Raw genomic sequence first — 27954 nt, 5'->3', positions numbered from 1 at the left:
CCGTTTAAAGATTGTGCTGTACATTTCTGAACCAATTGCAGAACAAAATGGGATAAGGAGGGATATACTTTTAAAATTGACTTCTGTTTAATGGCCACTCATTAGTCAGTGCCTAAAAGCAGCACGCTGCTTATTCCCAAAGCCTAGCTCTTCAGCAGCTAATGCAGGAGATGGATGGGAGCCAAGAGCGCTGATGTTTGCTCCCCGTGTTTCACCTGTAGGAGAGGGATCTCTCTGGGAAGGCTTCTCTGGTCACTCTGGGGAAAATCCTGCCGTTTACTGAGTCACTCCTTTAAGGATAATGTTTTGACGTTTTTATCAACCTTTTTCTAAGACCTAAGAATAAACAACTGATCTCTCATGATGCACTGAAAGGACTGGTTAAAGCATTATCCTCTTAAAGTACTGAACTATAACTGTTCTTGTCAGCCGCCTAGATTTGCAGATGGGAATACAGACTGAAGAAGTGCTCTGCAACTGGAACTGGTTAGTTCCAGAAAATCCAGTTGGATTTTCCAACTATCACAGACACCAAGTGATTCCTGCACAGCAGCCTGTGTGTTTGGTTCAGCAGCATTGCCTTATCTAGCCCTGGGCACATCCAGGCAGGGTCAGAACACGGTGCATTCACAATCTGGGTGGCAGGTCACAGGCTATTTGGCATCATAGCTACCCCTGCAATATATTTTCCAGACTGCTTATATTCTAACCTTTTCCTCTGTATCTCACTATCTGATGTTCCGTACCTTATTTTGTCCCTGATCTTCCATGTCTCTCTGAACTCCCTTTTCATGGTGCTCCTCATTTGTCTGCCTGCTATATTGGGGGTCTGATCTAATGGAACTCCCTGGAAGAATATCCACCAGATTTAGAGCATAAGATCAGTCCTAGGAAAACAAATCTACCCAGAAAATGCTGCCTACCTACTGTTCTGTTACAGCTTCGGCTGCCTTTGAAGACTTATTAATTTCATCATCCAACTCCATTTTTCACAGAAGCATCACAAAACAAACCCTTTTCATAGTTTAAATGCCAGAAGATAGTATTATATGAGCTTTCATCCACAGCTCTTGAACATCAACAGAAAGCAGGACTTAATGATAACTCTAACGTGTCTTATTTGAAAGCCACTGTATGTTTTTTTTCCAGCAAGAAAGTTCATATTTGACTTCCCAGCATGGGAACCCGAACCTTCTTCCACCACAGAGAAGAAGAGCAAAAGGAGGAAAGGCAACAGAGCTTGCAAATGACCTCCTCAACTAGAAAGAAAAAATTCAAAACCAGGTAAGCCACAGAGCTAGGGACAGGCCGAGTAAATCAGGTCCAGACAGGACTTTCTACACTCGGCACTGAGCATTCAGAGATTTGTTGAATTTTGAGTTTATGAAATTATGGAACTTTATCTGGATTCTTTTATGTGTGTCTGCCTCTGTAAGTGAGGAAGAAGAGACTTTCAGCCTTTCAGAGTTATCGATAGCAGCTGCCCTTGCCTTGACCGCCGAAATACCACAGTAAGTCAGAAATCATTACAACTCGAATGCAACTGTTGTATCCAACATCACCTTTGTATATAGACGTCACAGGTTCCAACTCATTTCATTGGAAGCAAAAAGAGCAGGTCAATCAAGAGGTTCCTCCTTTTAAAAAGAAAAATGCCAGACCTCAACTAAAATGCAGGAAATTAAATAATATCGCCTTGATACCTGTGATAATGAGTAATATTGCCCTGCTCACAAGCAAGGGCTTAAGAGAAACCCGGCTTCACAGGAGTAAATGGAAAACACAGTCAGATTAATAAATAAAAGGTAACGGATTGAACTCCCCCTCTTTCCTAGAAAATTGTGTCAATGATCCTGCAGTCCATCCTTCTGTGATGGCTGAACAACCTAAGTAGTCAGCAACATCCCTCCTCCCTTTAATCCTTACCCCAGTTCCCCACGTGGGATCAAAAGTGGTCATATAGTGGATCCCCTTCATGTGCTGTTAAAGTATTACATCTCACGGTAGCACAGCTGTTCCTATGAGCCATAACTGCCTGACATTCATACCTGTAATGCATGCAAGCTGATGTTTCTGCCCTACAAAACAACAAAAAAGACCAAAACAAAATAAAAAGCATAATCCTAACTTTTGCTGATTTGTATCATCCTTTTGCAGGGATTACAAAACAAGAAGAGAAGCTGCCATCCTAGAGCTAGAACAAAGGGGGCAAAAGAGAGTTCGGTTTGGGAATGACATGGAAAAGTTGGAAAAGGAGGTTATTCGGAACTGCAGACTGCTGCGTGTGAGAGCTGACCGGAAGGCCCTTCGGAGGAAGGTCAGATCAGACATCTGTATTGGTAACAGCAACGCCAACAGGATTATAATTGCCAAGACTAATTAGCATTCTGGAGAGGATACTAAACCTAACCAGGTGTCAGGACAACCTCAAACCCATTAGAAATAAGGCCTTATACTCCTGGCACTGACGCATTATCACACGTCACTTTGTAAAAAAATTTGGGTAGTTAGAACATAATCTCTTTCTATTGCCTTTATTTAGTCTATCCTTGTTATAGGCTGTAGAAAAGGCACGTGCGGAGAAGGAATACATTGAGCTGCGTTCGGGGCGACCACCTATGTTCTGGATCCCCCTCAGAGTACATGCAGTCTGGGAGAGGATGGAAGTGACACTGGCGTGTACAGTCCTGGCTTCCCCACTGCCGCAGGTGACTTGGTATGTTGGTCGATAGCAATGACTCAAGCTTCTCATGTGGCTAACAGTCTGTGTGCATTTCAGGAAGCAACCAAAGGAGTAACATCTGTGTCCTGCTAGAAAGAAGGAAGGGAGAGCTTCAGAAATCACAGAAAACACTTTCAATTCTCCACTTCCACTGTTAGGACCCATAAAGACATTAAGTATTCAGTGCACTGTAGAGGCAGTGGGCAGTCCTATGGGACTCCTTCTGGGATAGGACTGATGTTCATGTAGCTTTCCCTGCTTCCTTTGGTGCTGTCCTCCATCCTTCAGGCAATCTCGGAATTTAAGTCTTGGAAAGCAGAATCTATTGTCAGCACTAAACCATCACACACATACACACCATCAAGGCTTGGCTACCTTGGCTACCACGCAAGTTTTAGCATTAAACTGCTATTGCTTCTACAATTTGTAAAATACAAACCAACTCTTTCATTTACTTAGCTTTGCATATTTACCAAACCACAGAAGAGGAAGTGTTACCTACTGGGCCTCAGTGCAGCATTTACCATTAATAACAGAGGGGCAGAAATAAATGAAAGATCACCTCAACAAACAATTTGCAAAGTGTACTTTGATCAGTTTGTTAAAGCGATTGACCATTCCTCCCATGGAAGGTTTGAAGTATGCAAACATTTTGATTACTAATAACTTCGTAGGCAGCTCACTTCGCTACTGTCAGAGCTCCTGATGTCCTGTGTCCTTCCAGAACAACCTCTTTGAATTATTTAAAGAGCAAAGAGAATATGAACCTCCCACAGATTCCCAGTGAACACAAAGAAGCAAGAGACATCTGTTCGAACTCCCTCACACAACCTGCAAAGCAGAGAGCATAAACTGAGAAGGAAGCAACAAGCCAATGCTAAGCTGCCTGTGGGCAGTTTGCAAGCAGCCCTGGGGAAGAAGCACCCACAGGACTACGGGAGGGGATCAAGGTTACCTGCGAGGCTGCTTTGGATTGATGTGGGAGACCTGTAAAAGAGGGAATTGTTTCTACTCCTCACTTCTGTTGTGCCTCTGTTGTGTTTGACATGGTTAATTTTAAAATAAAGTGTTAATTTTACCAGTCAATTTCTCCGTCCTTTCCTAAGCTGCATGTTTCCTTTGTGTTCAACTAGGTATAAAAATGGAGTCCGTATTGATCCTCGCCTAGCCCCAGCAGGAAAATACCAGATAAAAAACCAGTTTGGGATGCTGACCCTGCACATCAGCAGGTATTGTATGTGCTCGTCTGACTTGTTTTTTCAGTGGAATGAGGCCTGCTTTCCTGCAGCTCCCAGTTTGTGTATGCTAAACAAAAAGAGAGTATTCTGGATTCTGACCCTGCTTGACTTCCGTGTGTTGTGTCTGAGCTACACCTTTGCCACTAGAAAGCAATCTCAACAGCAGGTCATGAGCTTTAAAAAATCTTAAAAAAAAAATTAGAGTCTTATTTGGTTTTGCCCTTTTTAGGCATGGCCAAAATTTCCTCGTTTGGCGTAAAGCCATGTACATTAAGAGCGCTTCAGAAGCAGACATACCAGTGTGATTTAGGATGGATCATTGTAATCAGAATGACACTAGTTCAACTCTGTGAATTATACATGTGATAAAGATACATGTATATCTTCAGTGGAACCAAGTGTTCCACACGGCTTTTGCTTGATCATTACTTGAAATGGTTTGCTTATGGGTATCAAGAGAAAAAAACTGACCTCTAAGAAGTCCTTGTAATTGAAAGGAAAAGCAGCTTTTTGACGAAAAGCCAATATCTACTTTTAACTTCTGGGATTAAAGGGGAACCCCTTCGAATTTGTCCTGTGAAGTATGAACAATAACTGAAACCTAAATGGAGGGGAAATGTTTTTTTCCAGATGCTCCATAGAAGATTCTGCTGAATATAGTGTTGAAGTTAAGAATCAATATGGCGAGGCTTATTCCTTTGCTACAGTGCTTGTCAGGAGTAAGTAAAAATGTTCTTTTGTTTTTAAATGTACAGATTCTTTAGATCCTTCAAAGTATTTTCAATGCTATACTTTATATCATAGGAATATACAAGCACTCTGCAAGAACAGAGAAAAAAGTGAGTGCTCTGCTAATAGGAGAGGAGAATTTCTCTCAGTTATTAGTGAGGGAAAAGCACAACTGGGCAAAATAATCCTTAGCTACTATTAACTAAGATATATATGGCTGATATAACGGCTTCTCTTTCTCAGTCACTTCTGGACACAGGCAAAATCTTTCAGATTCTATACGGACACAGCTGTCCATCCACTGCGCTGAAATTGTACTAAGTTTAGGTACTTACTTCTTCTGGACTGATGTGAAACAGCCATACAGTTAAATACGTAACAGGCTTAGAAAGCGTCTGCTGCATTTCTAAAGCAAGAAATTGGTTAACAAGTACTGTGGCTTTCAAGGGGATTTCTCAGTGCAATATTGCATAGAATACCCTGTTTCTCCCTCAAATCAGTAACTACCAGGAGCAAATACAAAATTTTCTTCTTTGGATCTGTGCTGTTCTTAAAATAACTGTTATAGACTCCGTAGATACACATTCTGCACAAGTCAAATCCAGACATATGGTGAAGGAAGTAAACTACCAGTACTTAAAAGGGAAATTATATCAAGCTTCAAGAATTATGCAGTGCACAATCATAGGATCACAGTTTAGATGTTCACATTTCATATATATAGATACATATATCTACAAATAACAATTTTGTCGTAAAAAGCCTGAACAGAATAGACCCACAAAACTGTAGACAACTGCGTGCTTCAGTGGGACTGACAGAGTCGAAGGCATAATTCAAGTGGTCACAGATGAATAGGAAGGGGACACATTTGCTTTGGACACCTTACTGGTCATGAAGAGATGGGTTCCTTCGACTGACTGAATTGCAAACCCAGCTTGAACTATTTTTTCAGACAGAACGGGTCTTCTTTGGTTTAGATAGTATATTTATTGTTAGTGCTTTAATACATTCTTGGCTCTGTCACAAGTTATGTTATCATCCTTATTCTTTGCATGCCATATTTTGATCACATCTGAATACCATTCGGGGATACATATGCGTACAGAAGAATGTGACTCCAGAATTGTAACAGAAGTGTATTGTTTATGATATCTTTCAGATCCTCTAATTAAACAATGTCAAAATTCAGCATATCTGGAAATATGCAGCACACACCAATTCTAAAGGGATACGTATAACAGATCAGAAAACCTTCATTTGCAAGCCTTCCCAGATTCCTAAATTCCCCTTGCCCTTACATGGAAATACAGAAAAAGTTACCAGGTGTGCAAAGCTTCTCGTCTATAAAGGTTCTTATAGTACTTCCAGAACTCAGGAACTGGGCCTTTGCCATAAAGCAGAAGCAGCTGTCTGAAAAAAAATCCATGGCAATAATCACATACTCCTCCCAATTGCCGTCAGCATCTTTAGGATGAGAGCAGGCATGATGGTAGAATAAGAGCCGTAGTCTATCATAGAAAACCTTGGGTGGGACTGCTCTCTTCACCTCTAAGTGCCTGATTAAACTATCCTTCATCAGGCCTGACGAGCATTTCAAACAGCTTGCAAATATTGTTCCTTGTGATTGGGGGTGAGCAGACCACACTGTTCCTTCTCCCTTGACCCTGTCTAATACTATCCCAGTAACATGATTCTTCCTTTTGCTATTTGCGTTTAACATTCTGAAAATAGAGACTACACCAAGGCCTTAATCCTGCCTCCACTGGAAACATTCCTCATCCCCCAGGCAGTCCGATGGTATCTCTTCTCCCAGCCCCATGCTGTCTGGAACGCCCTTGATGCCAGGAGAGGGTCTTGGGGATCTGTGGTTCCTACAGCAGAAGTTCAGTTCCCCTAAAGACGTGACTGAGGGTCTCACAGGACGGGGGATGAAGCTGTGCTTTGCCTCTTGCGAATTCTATTTCTTTCCCCTTCAGCTATTAACAGCCCTCATCTTTTGCTTATGAGTGAGCTCTGCTACTGCCAACTCCATTCACGGAAAAAATAGGCATTACTTTATGTGCCTTTCTTGAGGCTTATAAAGATAAGAAAGTATCTCAATTTCATCTTGTGTTAAGTGCGTCATCTCTTAGATTTCAGCTCCAAATAATTTCATTTTGTGCTGGGATGCCAGCAGTTCTCACAGGCTAGATCACATGAAGCAGGCCACTGTTCACGCGTGATGCCTCTAAAGAATCCACAGCTGTTGAAGCAAGTGATTTGGTAGGGGACACACTTCCCTTGGCTCTAGGAACTACCTCAGTGTCTCAGGAGAGATATCCTTTCTTTTGGTTAAAGCTTGAAGTCCCAGTCACTGGTAGCCTTCAAGAATCCCACATCATCCTCTGGGAACGCTGCTTAAACCCAGGGGTTTGGCCAAATTCCACTTTCAGTAATGTTTATGACACCGACGCTTTTTTCTTTCTTTTTCTGTGCTGTATGTGGCAATGAGTAGCTGTCATGCTCTGTCTCCAAACAGGGACATAATTGAAGCATTTCAGTTATGGGTGATCCTAGATTGTCACACTTCTCATTTGGACAGTACCATATTGGTACACTCATATGACAAAAGTTGTAGCTCTCTGTATGCGTGCTTTTATTGAGCATAACTTTCCTAGTGCAGCTTAAAATGACAGATGCCAAATTGGGAAAAAACCACCAAACAACTCCTCAGCTAACCGTGTGCATATAAGCATTTAAAGCAGTATTGCTTATACTAGTATAGCCATGTAAAAAATTTCCTATGAGATGCATCCTCAGTTGTTTGTGAAAATCATCAGCTGTCAAATGAATTAATGTTTTACCACATGATGGCACTTCAAAGGTTCACATTAAAAACTGATTTGAGGGAAAAATACAGTTTGCTGAGCATCGTTGTATGTTTTTGAGGGGAAGATAAACACTGGCATGCTAAATGTATTTTCTTCTTGTCTTATAGAATATTATGGAAAGGAGTCAGGATTTGATTCAGAAATATACAGAAGTGAGTAAATGATCGTTTGTTATTATTATTTCTTTTATTTTTATAGCCTAAAGCAATCCAATTCTTTTTTTCAGAGCTATAGCTTTTCCTATTAGCATAACTGCACATGAAAAGTGCAAGGCTGAGGTACCACTCTAAATAGATGATAATAAAAATACTACAAGGAGGAAGGCTCTAGGAAGTCTCTTTATCATGCTGACTTTTACTCTTATTTCGTAGGATCCCTTATGGCCAGAGAAGCGGATTTTGCTTTTCCATTGAAACCCTTATTTTCAAGAGAAAAGGAGCCTTTCACCCTCTCTTGTTACTTCTCTTCTGATTTACTTGAACACCAACGAGACATTATGTGGTTCAGAGACGGTTTGTATGCAACAGATAAGTTTATATACATTTACCTATATGAATATACCGTTTGAATTCATTGCTGTGATCCAGTGTTCACAGAGAGAATTAGAATTCAGGATTCTTGAGCTGCTCTCAACTCTTCTCAAGCTACAGACGTTATTATTTAATTTGTATGTTTTCCTCATTTGTAAAAGGATGCTACCACTAATGTTTTGGAGGTAATAACGTATTTCTGCTCGTAAGAATAGTTTAAGAGCTTTAGTTCTATACAGTGAAAGCTCCAAGTGTTTGTTAATTCAATGAAAAGCCAGTGGGTCTCTAGTGAAAAAAACCACCCACCTTTTGGATATTCTGTGTTGTTCTGCTGGCAATCAAGAATGTCGAGCTTAGCCAAACGGGTAATCTTTCTGTGCTATTAAGTTTTGGAAAGCAGAAGCAATGCAATAAGACTGCTCTTGCCATTCCAGCACTTCTGCCAGAATCAGCTGTTAAAATAGCAGGACCTATTGTGTTTTAGTGATTTGAGGAGAATTTGGGCAGAGTTTGTATCTCAGATCTGGTAAATACACACAAAATGCACAGTATGTGCCATTCTATTTTCTTGGTTTTGAGCACCACTTGGACAAAAGATCCTATGTACTGAGCAATAATGTATCCTCAGTTAGAGCTGACATAATATGTGGCAGACTTCAGAGCATCCGATTACCTGGTGTGAAGCGTACCTTTTACTCACTAATTCATCTGAAGACGCATTTTATTACTCTTTTTCACTTGGACTGCAAGCTCTTCAGGACAAGGACCATGCTTCTTGCTCTGCATTTGTGTACAAAGGGAACAGAGAGGCACAGCAACAAAGTAGGATCAGAGTCCATGACTGTAACTTGGAGGCATAATAATAATATCAGGAGTGTCTTCCAGATCCCTCCCGTCTTGCTCTGTGGGTTTTTTTGCATTTGGAAATACGCCACTCCTGACTCAGCCAGTTCAGTTGGAGATCCTTTACCCCTTCTCATGCTTCACAGGTGAGTTGCTGCAGAACTCTGAACGTCGGGAACTAAAGCACCAAGACCGGGAGGCTTCTCTGACGGTGTCATGTGCTTACAAAGAAGATGAGGGATTCTACACTGTCCGTGTCCCCTCACTGGATGGTTATAAAGAACAGACCACTTATGTGTTTGTTAGAGGTATAAGCAGGATTCTATCCTACTTAGAACAAAAGTTCCTGTTCTAATACCTTGGCATAAAAGAATTCACAACGTCATTCACAAGAAAATATCTCCCAGTTTTGTGCATGGATACAATTATCAAAATGTCCAAATCTTATTTTCAGTAGTGATTTACGTATTAGAAAATAGGACTTGTATTGCTGGGATATAGGCCCTTATACACTTAAAATCAAGCTACTGAATGAAAATTTTGGTACAGAGAAGAAAAAAATCTAGCCACTATCACTGGGTGTTTCTATAGATGCTGCAGCAGAAACAGTTGGTGCACCTGGATCCCCACTCAACGTGAAATGCCATGATGTAAATAAAGATTGCTTGATTCTTTCTTGGGTAGCACCTAGTGATAATGGAGGAAGTCCGATCCTAGGATACTATATTGAAAGGTCTGTATGTTAATCGTCTTTGAGCAAAAAAAAGCTCATGATCATGTTGTGGAAAAAACACAAAGGAACTCCATGGGCTGTGTTTCATTTCAGGTGTGTTGCTGGGTCAGAGGATTGGGTCCCATGCAATGAGAAGCCTGTGAAAACCTGCAGATACCCTGTCCTGGGCCTTGATGAAGGCCAGACGTACCAGTTCCGAGTAAAGGCTGTCAATAAAGAGGGCATCAGTCATCCTTCAAAAACCAGTGATCCAGTTACAACATATGACCCCAGCAAGGACAAGAGAGTGACAGGTTTGTACTAAAACCAGGGAAATGGGCTCCTTAAGTACAATGGGAGGCTGCAGGTATAACTGAATGCAGTTTGTCCACACCCTCCCCATTCTCACAAATGTGCCATGCCTTTGCTGTGCCGTGCCTTTGCTGAACCCACCTTAGTACTATTCTGAATGGAAAAAGATCAAAATACCAGTTAGGACATTTTATTGTATGTGTAATGAAATGTATATAATTATGCATATAACGAAATGACGTGGTCCTGTGCTCTGTATTTTTTGACAAGCGCCAAGCATCTTCTCATAGTGGATAACATTGTCCTGTTTGACATTACAGTTATTCCATATGACGATGGCAGGACAATAGAAATTCTCAAGGATGACCTAGAAGGTAAGTTCAAATTTATACCGAGGCATTCTCTCAGAGAGAAACGATTGTTATACAATAATGAGATCTGTAATAACATGACTCTGGAGAAAACACACTTAGGAAAATATATGGTGAAACATCATTGCAAGCTGCATAAGGATCAGAAACTATCCTAAATAGCACAGCCCTTTATAATAATCTTGGTTTGCCTGTATGTCCACGTAGGGTTTAAGTCTCCTCGTTTATATTGAAGAATCTTACTTTATAGTAGGAAAGTGGAATCCATTGTAAAAGAACTTTTTTTTTCCTTCCACATTATAACTAAAGCATAGCCTATTCCGACTTCCCACAGGACATATTAAAATTCCCTTGCCACCCACCAATGTTCATGCAAGTGAGGTCAGAGAAGATTATGTGTCTTTGGCCTGGGATGAACCAGATCCAAGAGGCAGAGAGCCACTGAATTATTATGTGGAAAAGGTAAGAAAATATTATCGCATAGAAGGGAAATCACAGAACAGAATAATTTATTTCTCAGATAGTCTATAGCACAGGCGAGGCTATTCCTTGTGTTGATAACTGGAGAACTACAGGCTCAAAAATGGCTTACTCAGCCTCTCTCCAGCTCTATAGTGACTTGAGCTATGATTCTGACTCTTGACACCAACTCAAGTAGTAATGATTAACAAAGAATAAACAAGTAAGTTTTAAACCACAGAAGAGTAGTAGAGTTTTAACAGGAAGACTGTACCTGCCCTATCGGCCCTTAAGTGTGGAAAAGCTGTGAAGAACTGCACAATAGTTCACTTTCCTGTTCCTCGCTAGTCATTTTGCTGTTTAATTATAATCTTCTACCCATCTCCTTTCATACGTACTCATTTTCCTCCTGCTGTACCATTTCTGCTGCAAAGGGGCCCTCTGTCGCCAAGGAAGAAAAGTTTGGGTATATCAGCAAGAGATACTTCATTTATGTTTTGTGTTTGGTTTTTTGTTTGTTGCTTTTTGTTTTGGTTTTCTTTTTTTTTTTAACTGCTTTCTGGTAAAGATCAGGTTTGTTATTGCTCAGGAGGGTTTTAAGCTCAAGTTACAACATGAGTTGTAAATCATCACCTTTTTTGTTACAGTCGATTGCAGGCAGCAACTCCTGGCAAATGGTTAATCTGGATATGCCAGTTAATTCCCCAAGATTTGCACTCTTTGATCTTGTTAAAGGAAAATCATACTGTTTCCGCGTGCGATCTGTTAACAAGTATGGAATCAGTGAGCCATCCCTGCCCAGTAAGCCTATAACAGCTGGAGCAAAACTGGGTAATTATTTCACTAATATGCTCTACACCAACGATATGGAAAAGGAGATTACTTTGAAAGTAACATGGGGGTTCCCCTTCCCCTCCCTTTCCTTTAAACTTCATGGTATATGATTACACAGCAGTTGCTTTGATATCAGGAAATCTCTTAAAGCCTTAAATCCTTGTTTAATCACTTTGCAGTTGGTCAGTGCAGTGTAAATCTAACAGACCAATGATGGGAGAATTAAATTTAATAAAATAAGAAACAGTTGAAGCCTGTGTTTAATCCAAGTATGCTTCCAGCACTGCGTAAGAGAGTGATTACACAGATCAGTGTTGGAAGGACTGATGCAACTGAAGGAGCCTGTTTCTGGGGGCTTCAGACAGAACTGCGGTCTTCGCAGTGCTCATTTGTTTTGTTTTCTTCCCAGACTGAGCTGACAACAGTAAGAGATGCAAAGATTCATGCCTGTGTTTCCATTATGAAGAGAGATGAGCACTCGCTCTTTCTTTTACTTTTATATTCTCCTATATTAAAACTGGCCAGTGTTCATTCATACTGCCCTTTTTTTCTCAAGAGTGAAGCAGGTCCTATTTCATAGTCAAGTTACGGGAGAGTTACTACATGAGTCTCCTTTCTCCTCTGCTTCAGAGAAGGTTAAGTATGTGTAACTCTTCAGAATCAACGGTCAGTAAGGGAGAGGAGTATGAGATATAGCAAACCCAAACATAAAAATTTAAGCTGTAGACTGGGACAATGTCCATGGTATTTTGCTCTAATTCGAAAATGATGCTCTGGGAAAGGTGAATAAATCAACGGGCCAACTCACTTAAATTAATTTTAAAACCTCCTATTTGTCTCTGTTTTTTTCTTTTTTTAGCTACTCTGCCTCCACCATCTCAGGTTTTGGCTTTCAGAGACACGAAAACATCTGTTGTTTTGCAATGGGATAAGTTAAAGGATGGTCTGGAGCCTCTTGGTTACTACATATATTGTCGGGAGACTGGGACAGAAGAATGGCAAACTGTCAATAATAAGCCCGTGACATGTAATGAGTGAGTTCAGCTATTATACTCCACTGAGAGAAGACAGGGTGCCAACTTGGATTCTTCTGTTTATGGCTGGAGTCATATTTCAGACAAAAAAAGAACTTCCTTCACGGCACACACATAAGCTTGCACACACACAAACACCACGTCCTCTTTTAGAATTAAGTATTGCTCAAAGTCTCGCTTTTACATCCAAAGCCAGACTGACCACAAAGTCTGTGTGTATCTTCACAGACTCTGGATCTGCAGAAGGTAGATAGACCTTGTGGCACCAGCAGAACCACATTCCTTCTTTTTGCTTGCTTTCCAGTAGAGCAAGTTGGTGTCAATCACGTATAGGATTTATAATACCTCTCTAGCTGTGGGGGTCACATGTCAAGCAGAAAAAGTCCATTAAAAAGTCGTTTATTCTACGGACAATGCCAGCCACAGTGTGTCACCTCTCTATCTGATCTATACTTACCTTACTGTCTGATTTATTGGTAGCCATTTTATGTGACACAGTGCACTTTAATTTGCAATGGCAAATAATTTTTTAAGTAACAATGCCTAATTAAAATGTATTGCTGTCTGTTCAAAAGGCTGTTTACCTGTACTTTGAGCAGTCAAACACAAGCATATTAATTTGCTCTCCTAGATTTACTGTTCCTGGGCTGCAGCCAGGAAAAGAATACGTCTTTTGTGTGAAATCTGTCAGTGAGGCAGGACTAAGCGAAAGCTCACCAGAAACAGATCCTATCGTTGTAAGGCCAGCTATTGGTAAGTAGTAACTTATAGATGCACATACACAGAAAAATTAGATCCCTCAAAAATGTATCTATCATGCATAGCTATTATTACATGTAGTGGTGATAATGTTGAGCAGATAAGCAAAGCAACAGAGAACTGATTTTCTTGCAGCTTCTGACATCAATTACACTTGCCAAGGGTGGACAGAGTTAATTAGCATTTTGACTTAGCAGTATGTTACATTTTCAGTATTAATTTGGCAGTGGTACAAATGACCATTTTAAGTGCTTAATTATGCTGGTATCTTGAAATCAGCATTGTGAATTTCCCCAGGGCAACTGCAAAATCCTAACAACCACATTAACCAGTATCTAACCCTCATCTCCATTTTACCGACTCACTGCTTACATCATTTCTGTCACACAAACCATAAAGCAACATGCAAGAAACATCCTGAGACACATCCATGACTTTTGCTGTGGCTTCCAAATAAAAATCTGGTCATTTTCAAATACTTTTACGCTGTAAAAATGGTATTAGTGCCTTAACACAAATAGAATCACACCTGATATGAGCACACAGAGATTTCCTCGGCCCAGTTTATCCCGCACCTACATCTCTTTTCCTGATCTCTGGATCCCAAAGCTGCAATGAACAATACTCCATTTTCTCTCTCCCTTTGCTGCGCAGCTTGTCCATCAGCACCACACGGGTTTGTTCTTCTCAACTGTGGGAAGGCTGACATGACCATCGGCTGGAAACCCCCGAAGCGCAAGGGGGGAACAAAGATTCTAGGTTATTTCCTAGATCAGCACGATACATCTGAACTAGATTGGCACGAAGTCAATATTCACCCAATTCCTCAACGAGTTTACACGGTATTCATTTCAGATATAACACTGTCCTTCTTTAATCATGGTGGGAACTGTAGCTATAACAAGGGTTGAGCTGGTTTTCCTCTACTTCCTCTAGTCTAGAACTCTCTTCCTTCCCTCACAAGACTGTGACCATGCAGGGCTGCACTAATAGTATGTTTGCACTTCTGAACCCAAAGGTCAGCAACCTCAAGGAAGGTCACCTGTATGAATTCCGTGCTTGTGCAATGAACATGGCTGGTGTTGGGGAAGTGTCTGAACCCAGCGACTTGTTCAGATGTGAGGAATGGACGATGCCAGAACCAGGTATCTCTCGTGTAAAAACAACAGCCAGAAAAATATCACCAGGTATACTAGTTATCTCCTCACTCCTCTGTGAATCCAAGGGACTTCTGAAAACTATAGATGTGTCTAAGGGTGACTCCCAGTACAGAAAAGCACACAAATATTGCTAGGAAAGTTCAGATTCAGACGTAGGGTATTATTTCTGTGTTACATAGATACAGCACCCAGGTATTTTTAATAGTGTTTCCAGAGAATGAAGACTCTTAACGTATTTGTATATTACACCAAAGGAAATAACGTTAAACCATCTGATGTATGCTTTTTTCTAGAACCTACCTCTACAGTTAATTAGCACAGAAAGCATCCCCTGTAGACCCACTATTCACTTGTTATCTTAAAACTCTGTGCTTTCTGATCTAAAACTCACACAAAGTGCACCCGGTTTCATTTTTTAATGTTACTGTTTGACAGCCTGCCCTTCTCTGAACAGGCCCTCCCTATGATGTGAAGTGCACTGAAGTACGAGACTCATCCCTGACACTACACTGGGAAGCTCCACTGTACACAGGAGCAGGTCCAGTCACAGGGTATTATGTAGACATGTGTGAAGAAGGGTCAGAGGAATGGAATCAAATAAATAAGCAGTCCATAGCCACCACCCACATGAAGGTCTGTATATGCACTTAGTATCCAAGTGTTCCTTCCCATTTACTCTTATGTTAATTTCTGTCACTGTTACCTGCAGGTTTCAGATCTGGTGACAGGGAAATGCTATATTTTCCGAGTAAGAGCACTGAACAAGGCTGGAATTGGACCCCCTTCACTACCCTCAGATCCTGTGGTGGCTAAAACCAAACCTGGTATGAAACTAAAATTGATGAGATTATGGCAGTCTGTAATATTATGATGATCCCGGTAAAAGACTGCTTTATGAAACATCAGCTACATGTTTCATAGCAAGAAACCTCAGTCAAAATAAAGATTAACAAAGCAAACTGCCCAAATTAATTTACTGTTGCTGTACACTCTGGGGTGTTTTTTTGGAGTGTGTTTTTGGCTTTTCTTTTGAGTTAGATGTCCAGAAGCTAAGCCCTGATCTATTTTGGTAAGGAATGTTTTGTGGGTTTTTTTCCTCATACAGGAACAAATGAAATTGAACTTGGGGTTGATGAAGAGGGCTTCATTTATATGGCTTTTGAAGCTCCTGAAAAGAATGACTCCTCTGAATTTATCTGGTCAAAGGACTATGAAGGACCACCAGATGCTGACAGAGTTCGGGTTGAAGAGAAAGGCAATAAGTGAGTATATAATGCACATTGAGAAAATTAATTGTGGACTATCAAATAAAGAACACATTAAACACTGAGAAAAACATGAAGACAAATGCTTCCCTCTCCTTCCAATATTCAGCTAAAATACACATACACTATTGAACTGCAAATCTCTGTCCCTGATTCTCAGCTCTGGTGTCCATGAAATGGGGCATTCAATGCAATCTTCAGGTCACAAAAGGGAAGTGTCTGTCATCATATTGCTAACATTTTTGCCTTGCTCCTCAGTGTCATATATAAATGACAATGAGTACTATACTTGATGTCCGTCCTGGGTGTATCGAATGTATTGCATTCTGTTACAGAAGGCATAATTTTTGAGGAAAATATAATTTTTATTATTAATATTTTTATTTCTAAGATCTAAGCTTATACTGAAAGACCCATCAGAAAAGGATCTGGGTATATATTCAGTGGAGGTCACAGATGTAGATGACGATATCTCCGCCAGCTGCACTTTAACAAAAGAAGGTAAAAACTAGTAATTGACAAGAACAAAAAACTACTGAGCCATAATTTTCTAATATTAGATGTTTAGAGTAAAGTTTCTTGTATAGGAACAGTAAGTGACTGATGTCACTTAATGATAGTGGCACCATTACAAAGATGTTTCCCATTCCTTGAAGGCTCAAGGGCAGTTTCATTTACAGTCCGCTAGGAAAAGATTCCATGCTCCTGGAAGGTCATTTTTCCATTACAGTTCAGATTTCACACACAGCTACAGCATCACAGTGATTTAAAACGTCTTTAACATGTTTCTTGAATTGATACAACCAACATTTTATTCAGACATAACTAAGAATTATCTTCACAACCTTTTCTAGTCCTCCCTGCTATTGAATGTTTTGTACTTATCATCTTGTTCTTGACATAAATAAAGCTCATTAACAAATTAAATTAAATCAATACTATTAATTCATTTTGGCTGAGTTGTACTGATCTAAATGACTTGTTATTCTTTGTATTTCAGATCTGGACAAGTTATTGAAACGTAGCCATGAAATCAGGAACCCATGTAAGTTGAACCAGTAGGAAGCCACTACCAGATGTATAGACTCCGAAAGGGGAACCCTGGCATAACCCTGGCTGAGCCAAATTCTGTGGTTTGCCTATGAATTCCCCTCCGTGGTTTGCTTTGTTTTCCAGTGATCAAGCTGATATCTGGGTGGAACATTGATGTTCTGGAGAAAGGAGAAGTGAGGCTATGGTTGGAGGTTGAAAAGCTGTCACCAAATGCAGAGCTGCATTTAATCTTCAATGACAAGGAGCTTACAAGCACTCCAGTATGTTTTGGTTTGTTTTGGTTTTAATTCTGACTTACTTTCCCACTGCTGAACAGGGAGATAGAGCAAATGGGTACATACCCAGTTTTCTAAATTCCCATCAGATATTTTGATGTGTGTTTTTGGAAGACCCTAGGGCTTGGTTTTCCACTGTGCATAAATAGAAAGCCAAACTGTCTGATTCTCAAGCTGTCCAGCCCTAGGATTGATGCTGTTAGTTAAAGACAGTGTAATATTCCTCAGTGCTATGGCCAGCAAAACCTCCAGTGGTAACTCAGAGAAAAGCCCCTCCTTATCCAGCTTTCCTTTTACCTCCCCCTCTTGAGAGGCTGCTGCCGACAATCTTGGCCACAGCAGAGACTTCCTTTTTGTAAGGGAATTTTCTGACAACAAACCTCAGTCATGTGTAATTCATCTGATACTACAAAGGCACCTGTGCAGAAGAGCGAGCTTTGTCTTGGATGAACAAACTCGACTCACTTCAGTGGATGCTAAAGAAATGCCATCTCTCACAATGAGACAGGGTATTTTTCTCCTGCTTTACCAAGCAAAGCTGCAAGCTTTCCACCCTATCTCTCTGAACTGAATACTGATAAATCTCATGAATTCTAAGAGCAGATGAAAGTGATTTATTTCTTAGTCTGAGGCACTGGAATTAATACCACATCATGTGTTACAGTGCACTCCAACCTTCTGATACATTTAAAAAAAATATTCTAGCCTCGTTCTTGTCTTCCCATATCAAGTTAATATTATAACATTTAAAAAGTATTTGGAATGACAGGACCAGAGGGGAGAACAGTTGAGAATGAAGAACAATATAAATCATTTGCCTGTCAGTTAAATGCAGTGTAGCAATGCCAAGATAACAAAAAGCACAGATATATCAAAGGGGTAGGACTTGGCCAAAGAATTCCAGAGCTGTTATTGCAATGTTGGGGTTTTTTAAAGCAATGTGTAGCAAATTTATTGAAGGCTTTGTCTGTTCTAAGAACTGTCTTTTCTACGCTGGAGAACTGTCACGCACTATTACAAAGTGTTTGTCAAGCTCTTTATAATGATAATATTTGCTTAGAGCAAACAAGGTGGTAAGGCATAATGATGATATTTACGTTTAAGCGTCTGGCGGGTTTCGGGGTGTATGTATAAAAGGTTCAGGAGTGCTTGCATGATGTCAAGAGGGTGGCAATATTACTCATCATTGCCCAAATATGCAATTACATGCCACAGATGTGTAATTAAATGCAACACTTCTATTATACTAAAATTCACACAGATTCTGGTAAGCTGAAAAGTCTGTAATATCCAACAAGAAAGAATGTATTGTGTTATGTGGTTTTACAGAAACTTTCTCCCAGAGAAAAGTTCTGCTGCAAGCAATTCTACTATAGCTATATATATAAACAAATAATAGATGAATCCCAAAATATAGAATATCAGACTGCATCAGCTTCATTACTCCTGTAAAATGAGGGAAGTATATAAGGATACATATATAAAAGGACTGTAATGTCTGCATGTTGTAGAAGATGGTATGCCAGGATCTTGGAACAGTTTTGCTGTGGAAAAACTTCTCAGTTTATCATATTTCCTTTGTTTTTCACAGACACATAAAATAAATTTTGTTAAAGGAAAAGGTCTTGTGGAACTGATAATCCAGAATTTCTGTAATGACGATAAAGGGATGTACACAGCCCAGCTGAAAGATGGAAAAGCTAAAAATCAATTCACCCTAGTTCTCGTGGATGAATGTAAGTGGAAATTCGGGATCAAATATAGACTGCCATGCTCAGTGGAAAGTTTTCTCGGCACTTAAGGCCCCAAAGTATTTCCGACAGTTATAATGGCACACTGGGAACTGGGAGAACAAATATTTATTTTACCGCACATTTAAAGTCCAGGAATCATGTAAGAAATTATCTGAATTTCTCTTTAACATAAATTGAAGCTTTTGGTCTTATAAATAGGGTCCTGATGATAAAATGGTCTGCTAAAGCAAAATATCCAGTGGAATGCTTAGTTATTTTTTTTCAAATGTTTTACATATTATCTTGCCATGGCAAACTGTTTGTGTCTTGTCAGTAAACTCTATGGCATGTATTATTAGATGTACTCATTTATCTCAGAACAGGATCAGGTTGAAAATTCAGTATATTTAACAGCTGGTTAATTGCATTAAACTGAATGTAATAAAGAAACCAGTGTCAACTGTACTTGAGGACAAGTCCAAGCAACAAAGCAAATTGAACATGAAACATAAAGGGTCCTTGTATATTAGAACAGAGAGACTTTTTTTAATTAATTAAAAATAGAAAGTAACAAGATTCTCATTCAAATACTTCCCCATAGAATGTTTATCTCTATTTTCAGTTCTTGCAAACAGTTTGCTTTCAAGTGACCTTCTAAAGCTTCCAAACCTTTTGAATGGAAAGTGTCTATAAAATGTCAAGTCTATGTGACACCCTTTACAACTGGTGGAGAAAAACAGGGTTTTATTGAGTGATTCAACACATGCTAAATTCAGAATATAAAATAAGTTTGATGAATTGTGCTCTAAAAGTGCCCATTTTTCTTTACTGACAATGAAGGAAGTAGAGATAACTAAAGTTACACGCAGTTGTTTAAAGCAGTGGTAAATTCTATGCTCTCTGCCTTATATGTTTCTTACTTTTTAAAGATTTTAATTTCAGGATTTCTAGCCTACCTTTTTGCATGGTCAAAACTCCTATTTCATTTCCTAAATGCACAACGGTCAGGTCTTCAGAGACTCTTTTAATGAAAATAAATGTTAGGTTCTGAGCAACAAGTACAACGAAAGAATGATAGTACTAAACTGTTCACAGTTCCCAGTGGGTACCAGAGGTAACTCTTGCACTAGAGATGTCTTATAAACAAATATCACAGCTCTAATGATAATACCTTTCATGATCAGAAATTTCTAAAGAGTTATACTGAGAAATAGTGGGGGGGGGTGTTGACTTTGACCATTGGTGTTCTCACAGGTTTTGCTAAAGTTGCAGAGGAGGCTGATGCAAAACGGAGAGAATGGAAGAAAAAGCAGGGTAAGGTTAATGACTTGCCAAAGTTATGCCAACAGGATGGCAAAACCTGAGCAAAGCTATTTCTAAATACTTTTCTTTATCATCTTTTAAATGTGTATTATACAAGATTATTCATACACTAAGATTCCTTAAGATACTCTGCCATGCTCTTAAAAATCAAAATATTTTATTTAAATAGTTTTAGCCATGCTAGCCACAATCCTCAGTATAGATCTTCTCCATCAGTGCTGCAACACTGAACATTTTTGAATTCTGAAAACTGTCCAATCTGAACTGAATACATACCATGTAATTAAGATTCACTCACTTTCCTTGCAGAAAACAAGATTCTCTGGATAAATTTAAAAAGAACCATGCGTTCCACTTTCATTTTATCCCTCATCTTATATTAATGAATAAGGAAGTTTATAAAACAGTTTCAGAGAAAAAATACTACAATTTTTGTAGTAGGTGATGCCCTTCTAGCAGGGATAATAACGTTTACTTAATAAAAGTGATACCACGCTAGAATATAGGCTCGGTCTCCTGTCTTCAGAGATGCTTAGTATACGGTGAAAGGGTATATGAAGTAATCTGTCCCCTAGTTTACCCTCCCAGAATGAGGAAGAAAATCAGAAAGTATGTAGCTTTTCTATTCTATTGCAATTCACCTGGGAAATACCCATCAACTCCTACACTGGCTTGATGCAAAGTAGAGTCATAAAAGACTGGTTAGGCAGCACCATTAACTACATTTTAAGGTAGTATTCCTCAACAAAGAACAAAGATATGTTACCTAAGGACATTACAAAACCAGCAATAATTATATGCTCTGAAGTGTAGTGCCTATTGCATGCAAAAGTCAGTAGCATGAAGCACTCCCTACAGACCACACTGCGGGGATTCACCGCTAGATGGAGGCGTTTCTGTAGAGAACACTTGAGAGCTGCGGAATTGCATCGCAAAAGACATTTATTTTCTTTTATAGGTCCACATTTTATAGAGAACTTGAAATGGAAGGTTACTGAGAACTGTGAAGTACTCCTTACCTGCAAGGTACATACAGCTATGTGATGCAGCTGCACAGCCTGAATCTCTTTAGCATTTAATTTTAGATGTGAATTTTAAGGGAAGGGTATGAACAGTGCTCATCCAAATGCTTATCTGCAGACCAATGAAAGTTAAGAGACAGTATATCTTGGAGAGATATTTTAATAAAGAAGGAAGTTTCTAATATTCTGGAGCAATCTTCTAATGCAAGTGATGTTTCATATTAGAAAGTCATCCAGGCATTCAGAAATAAAATGCATTTGGAACCTTGACTTCTAAATGTTGACTTCAAACAGGCAACAAATCTGAGAAAGGACACCAGCTTCCAATGGTTCTTCAATAAGAAAGAACGAGCAGGTGGTGTGTTTGATCCACAGACTGGGATCGGAACTCTTCGTATTAAAAAGGTGAAAAACATAATGCAACTCAGAGACTTCGGTGATTACATGAAAATGCAAAAAATATGGGTTGATATTATTAACATTCAATGTGTGTTTTGTGTAGTGTCCAAAAAATTAAAGCAATTGAACAAATGCTGAGAAAAGCACAAAAGAAGAAATCATGTAATATAGTCAGATATGAATAAGATGTTTTTCATAAGATGTTTTTAACACTGAGTGGCTGTTAAAAGTTTAACATGTCCTGAGTGGCTAAAAAGAAAATTGTGGGCTTTTCAGGTTTTCTGATCGGGACTGGTTGCCTATTCTGCAGATGAACTTTAGTAACAAAAAAAAAGAAGTTACTGAGCTCATTACAGAATTAACTGATTAACTGAATGAAATTTTATGGCTTGACCTACAGAGAAGGCCAGACAAGCTGATATAATGCCCCCTGTAATCTTAATTCTGCCTCAGAGAGGATACAGCTGAAGAAAGGGAACCTGATGGTGCAGTTAAGAGTTTCAGTGCAATCTCTGCATGGCTAATTTGAATCTTGTTTGGCTTTGATTTTTCATCTTAGTTTAAAACAGACAAATCACCTATAGAAAACAAGTAGACAAATGTATGTGAACGGGAATCTCTGCTCACACAAGTCTGAGGACCAGCAGGAACGCTGCAGGCTGGAAGTCGAGAGCATTGGCAAAGCAACACGAGGAAAACATGGAGCAGAGGGCGTTCATCATCACTGAGTCCAAGACGTACCTGTACCGTATGCCACTAAGGACACACAGTGGTACAGGGTGACTGAGGGCAAAAGCTGAGATACTGACTACCCATAACCGACACCACATCAGTTCATATCGAACCAGGGGTCCCTCTAACCTTTCAAAGGAGACTTTGGAGTGAATTGCCTTTTTTTGCCCTCCTTTCTGATCCGTACAGACAAATTCATTGGGAGGGAAGAAGAAAATCTCAGCTTTTCCACCTTTTCCAAATCCTGCCCCATTTAAATTATATGTGACATTTCTGCTGGGGGTGTGTGTGTTTGGGTTTGGGATTTTTTTAAACAAATATTACATATGTACATATGTATTTGCTAGATAACCAAAGCAGATGAGGGCCAATACAAAGCACTTGTTTCAGATGACCGAGGAGAGGACTACACCCAACTTGATCTCACAAAAGGAGGTAAGAGAACCTTGTATCAGGCAATAATAAATATTCACACCCCTGCCTGGGATTCATTTTAGATTGAAAAACAAATTTTATAACTTTCTACCACATTGTTAATTTCTATACTTCCTACATTGTTTTATAGGGATTAAAAACTGCATTAAAAAGTTACTGCTCAAATTTAAAAAGTTTTCTGATCTATTATAACACATATATATATATATGTGCTGATCATTTTAAAAATCACAAGTATTTCATGTGAGACTGAAGCCATAACATGCACTGTGTAAAACAGCCTCTTACTCTGCAAGAGTTATACAGAGTCCAAGGAACAGAATAAGTTTCCTTTGTAACTGATCTCAGAGCTTTTTTTGCATCTGACCATACTGTACTTCATTTGATAATCCACAGACAACATTTCACTCCTGAACGTTTAGCCAGTCCTCCAAAGCACCAGGAGAACAAACTTCCACTTCCACTCTGCATTCCATCCAGTGAAAAAAATTCGAGGCTGAATTACAATGACAAAATAGCTGTTAAAAACAACATCAAGTGGAAAAATAATTACACGTTACTACAGATTGCTGCCTCACTCTTCAGTGTTCTGAGTACGCTCTGGAAACCAAAAAATAAATATGCAGTTCTGACATTCTAATGTCATTTCCATATATAGTCATTTATCAAGCTATGACTGCATTATAAATTCTGTCAAGCACCACAGTTAAAAGCTCAGTAATGTTTCAGTCACTTCAGCTCAGCATCAATCAGAAGTTTCTGCTTGCCAAGATTAAATCCTGCCCTCGCATCTGGAATCTATCATTTAAACCTGACACATAAATCTGCTTTCTGTGAGGCAGTCTGTTGCATATGTTGAGTGCTAAGGAAGATAGAGGCATCTAAATTTAGTAAGAAATGCCTGGCATCTAAAAACAATTGAGTCAGTGGCAAAAACTATTCTGAGTAAGCTTTGCAACAGAAGAAGACAACAACTAACTACTAGATATAATACATTCTAAACATAATGAAATTAAGTTGGTAGATCAGATTGTGATTTGCTAAATATTGTTATTTGTGGGCACTTAAATCTTTATGTCTTTGCAGCCTTTGAAGACCTTCTCAAGGAGCTATGTAGGATCAGTGGTATGTCATTTTCTCATCAGCTGACATGGTAATAACGTAAGGGGAGAAAGGTGGGGTGCCACGATCAGAACAAACTGCTCAGGAGCTGGCTCTGGGTTTGGATCAAGTACGATACCACCCATTTACTATTCCTGTGGTGTTAGAAGCACCTTCGAACTGTCAAGGAGGATGGTCAGTAAATAAAACCAGGGACATAAAAACCTCTGCACTTACAAATAAATTCTGTGACCCTTATGTGCCAGCAGCCTGCTCCTTGTCACATCGCTTGCTATGTGAATTTGGACAAGTTGTACTATTTCGATCTGAGATGTGTATTCCAGACCCAGGTCTCTAGAAGAGATGCTGACATGTTTCTACTGGCTGCTGGCTAAAAGATCCAGGGTCTTCAAGAGGTAGAACACCATCCAGTTTTCAGCTAGCCACATTCTCCAGGAGAAATGATAATAGGTTGCTTGGGCTTTTGTTTGCGTAATGTGTAAAATTGTGCATTCTTGAACATCCTCCTCAATTTCAGTCTTTTAACTACACTATTAGCTCTTTCTGCTACACCTCTGAAGATTCAGGCTACTGAAGAAGGCATCAAAATCTACACAGATGTGAAGTACTACACAGACTACATGAAAACAACCTGGTATCACAAGTAAGTCCCCCAAAAGATATTTGAAAGACTTTTGGAGTCCTGTATCCAAGGTGGCTGTAACTGAGCAGTACCTTCAATGGAACTGCTCAGTTACAGCTACCTTGGTTACAGACAGGTAAAGAAATTGTTGGTTTTTTCAAATTCTTTATTTCTACTATTTTTTACTTCCCTACACCACTCTATTACCCCACTCTGAATAACAAATATCCCCAAACATTACAAAATTCTTTCCAAACACTAGCTAATTTAGCCTCATATCTTCATAAAATAGAGAAATAGTGTTTTATTAGATACCACCTACACATGTATATAAGGAGGCCAATTTTTAATAATGTTTCAGGGCTAAACATGTACAAATAGTCAACATCTAAATCCTATATAATCTCCTAAATAAGAACTAAGAGGTCTTTTGTAGAGTTCTTAGAGCTTTGGCAAACTGCCTAAAAACACTGGTAGATGCCCCGTGAGATTTTCAAAAGTGACTGAGCACATAACTCTCCATGAAATTAACAGTGAGGTCCCGACTCCCACTCTCTTATTCTAAGCAGTATAAGTCTAAAAAAAGCACTCTAATTTATACAGCTCTGCTAAATACTGTTGAAATTATATCATTTGTTTACATAGGGAGAAACAACTGGAAAGCCGTGACAGACTGAAAGCTGGGAGCACGATGAATCAGATCTGGCTTCACATACTGAACCCAACAGATGCAGATAAGGGAAAATACACCCTGGAGTTATTTGATGGGAACAACTCTCGCAAACTGTCAACTGACTTGTCTGGACAAGGTAAGCTGAGTCAAACAATACCGTCATAGGAATGAGATACACCCAAGCTGCTTTCCAAGACTCCTTCAAATCATAGGCAGTGATTCCTCTCTCCCTTATTTGAGCTGAAGCTGCGGTTCCATGACAGCACACTATGAAATTGGGTTCAGTGAAGTGCCCTTAGAAGTCAGAGGAAACACAGGGAGAGGAGAAGTCTGCAGCAGAAAGGACTGAAGCCTTTAGGGAGCCTTGCTGCCATAGTGTAAGGCACTCCTGGAGAAAGGATGAGTGGGATGAGCAGCTGCTCCTGGGATGTCTCTGATTCCTCCATAGAACAACAGAGCTTACAGGCAGCACCTTGGAAAAGAGAATGTGGCTTCAAGTTTACAAACACTTTTCCAAACTGTTCAAAGTTGGGCTTTTTTCCCTCCTCTGGACTTCTCTTTGGGAAGGGAGTACTAGATCCCACTTATTTCAGTACCATATAAATAGAGTCATATTTCCTTAAGGCAGATATAGATACTGTCTAGATAATTATATATATCTGTGTGCACAAATACCTGTAATTCCAACACTGATGCATTATGTTAAATTTACTAAATCAAATGCAATACACGGCAACTTTCCCTAAAACCTTTTCACTGCTTGCAGCCTTTGAAGATGCCCTGGCTGAGCACAGACGGCTAAAGTAAGTTCCTGCCTAAATATTTTCACAGCTAAATCTATATTGAGTGTCACATTCTGTATTGACAATACAATGCCTAGTAAATAAAACCACTACAATTTTCTCTCTCTCACTTTCAGGGAAGCAGCAGTAGCAGAAAAGTGTAAGTAAATTAATTACCTTCCTTCTGTGAAACAAAGCCTAATGGTAAGCTGACAAGTAAAACTAAAAGGTCATATTTGTTCATTCCCAGGTCGTGCCAGAGTTGTTCAAGGTCTGCCAGATGTTGCCACTATCATGGAGGATAAGGTAATATTGAGTAACTGTTCATATAATTGGCCCTTGCACAGATATAGAATAACTGATGGGGAGAAAAGTATTTGTTTTCCCCTCCTGTATGTTCCCAGCAGCTTTTCTGAGCTACCACAGTTGCCAGAGGTGTGAAGTGGTACCCTCCACAATATTTCTATCAGCCCCCCTGTATTGTTGATGGTGCTTCCAAACATGCATGTGCTTCTGCATGTACAGGTGCTCTTTGTGGCACAGAACCTCTTTCTCACAGGTTTTGGATGTTACTGCTTCTTAGGTCTGTTTCACAGCCAGACTCTTTCTGTTGTCTTCCCACTTTATAGGCTTAGACTAAGGCCTTTAAGTGCTGGACCTAATTTTCCCATCATATAAACTTGCTGCTTACATTTCTGAGTCACATTCCCCTTTACTGGTACACAGGCAGAATAAAAATCCTGTAAAGCAATTGCAAATTCACCATGTGCCTATTTGAGTATCACTTTATGGTGTAAGAAAGCTATAAAAAGACAGTAGCACAAATATGAATCAGGCCCAGTGAATTGAGTCAGATTAATCCTGATTATACTGGAGTACTGGAGTGTTACCAGGAAAAGGAGTGGTTAGTCCTGGAATCTCACCTATTGAAAATCTAAGAGAATTGATTTTTATTTTTCTTAATTTCTCATCAACTGAATTTCCTTGCTGATTTATACCTTCATAATCTATTTCTGCTACCTGTTTTACCACAGACCCTGTGTTTAACTTGCTGTGTATCTGGAGATCCTTACCCAGAAATCACTTGGTTCAAAAATGAGAAGGTTATCGTCTTCAAAGATCGTTACAAAATGGATGTGAAGGGGACAGTTGTCACAATTACCATAGAGAAAGTCTGCAATGAAGATACAGGAAAATATAGCATCTATGTCAAGAATAAGTATGGTTCTGAAACAGGGCAGGTTACTATCAGTGTCTATAAGCATGGAGAGATACCCATAGGAATGGAAGAAGAGGAAGTCTCAGGTGGGATTATAATGAAAAAGCCTAAATGAATTAGTCAGTTATATCTCATTGAATTTAAAAGGAATTTAACTCCTTTGGATTCCTTTCAGTGCCTCTGCCCTAAAATTCAGGCTCATGTCTCTATTTTTATTTTAGCAATATTTTAGTATTTTTATTTTGGTAGTTGTTAGAAAACAATTTTTCTCTGTGTGTGTGCACACATGTGTGCACGCGTGTGTACACATGCATGTTCACCTTACAGAGAAACTCTTTCCTAGTAAATCTGTGTGGGAAATACCAGAGGATTCCCATATGAAAACCAGGCTTTCAGTGGAGTTTTTTTGTATTAAATCACCACATGTTACTGATTATCTTGTAGCTGACAAATGCTTGTGTGTGTGTGAATTATTAAACTTATACCCTTGGTGGCACCTCAGCACTGCTGTCAAGTACATCCATCTTGAAATCCGTTGGCCACTGTGTGTGTGGGAAATTGGGAATTTTCCTAAGTACCGTGCTGAATCAGGGCCTTGAAGCCTGCACCTTTCCAAACCTAACCCATATGGGAAGAAAACAAGGCAGAGGTATTTTCAAGGCTTGGTTCTTTAGAGTAATACATTCACCTTCTATATATACTGACATGCAGTAATACATTTAC

The 27954-nt window shown here is 39.4% G+C and overlaps 1 protein-coding gene across 2 annotated transcripts; it reads left to right on the top strand.

The window, feature by feature from the left end:
- The first annotated feature begins 1177 nt into the window (after positions 1–1177).
- On the top strand, positions 1178–27682 carry MYOM3 (myomesin 3). Of its 2 annotated transcripts, none has more exons than XM_063355834.1 (36): positions 1178–1284; positions 1437–1504; positions 2145–2317; positions 2559–2716; positions 3856–3951; positions 4591–4679; positions 7670–7714; positions 7934–8074; positions 9082–9243; positions 9527–9668; positions 9762–9961; positions 10280–10333; positions 10665–10792; positions 11437–11620; positions 12483–12657; positions 13289–13410; positions 14071–14258; positions 14435–14561; positions 15031–15209; positions 15286–15400; positions 15682–15838; positions 16233–16342; positions 16842–16886; positions 17018–17154; positions 18761–18905; positions 20157–20216; positions 21184–21251; positions 21542–21652; positions 22726–22813; positions 23900–23938; positions 24473–24578; positions 25203–25366; positions 25997–26033; positions 26150–26172; positions 26263–26318; positions 27047–27682. In XM_063355834.1, exons 1-36 carry the CDS (start codon positions 1178–1180, stop codon positions 27344–27346), a joined length of 4299 nt encoding a protein of 1432 aa, XP_063211904.1. In that variant the 3' UTR covers positions 27347–27682. The 2 variants fall into 2 exon arrangements, with proteins under 2 accessions (XP_063211904.1, XP_063211905.1); XM_063355835.1 differs by having other exon boundaries at positions 1437–1511; positions 2158–2317.
- The last annotated feature ends 272 nt before the right edge of the window (positions 27683–27954 follow it).

This window comes from Chroicocephalus ridibundus, chromosome 19, assembly GCF_963924245.1.
Source record: "Chroicocephalus ridibundus chromosome 19, bChrRid1.1, whole genome shotgun sequence".
Lineage (NCBI taxonomy): Eukaryota > Metazoa > Chordata > Aves > Charadriiformes > Laridae > Chroicocephalus > Chroicocephalus ridibundus.
This window is presented reverse-complemented; position numbering and strand designations above follow the sequence as displayed.

Bases quoted from the DNA above. Each gene is read 5' to 3' on its own strand.
- MYOM3 (XM_063355834.1), top strand. From the start codon at position 1,178: ATGGGAACCCGAACCTTCTTCCACCACAGAGAAGAAGAGCAAAAGGAG. The intron at 11,621-12,482 runs GTAATTATTTCA...TTCTTTTTTTAG, and splicing joins AACAGCTGGAGCAAAACTGG to CTACTCTGCCTCCACCATCT. The intron at 13,411-14,070 runs GTAAGTAGTAAC...TTTGCTGCGCAG, and splicing joins CGTTGTAAGGCCAGCTATTG to CTTGTCCATCAGCACCACAC.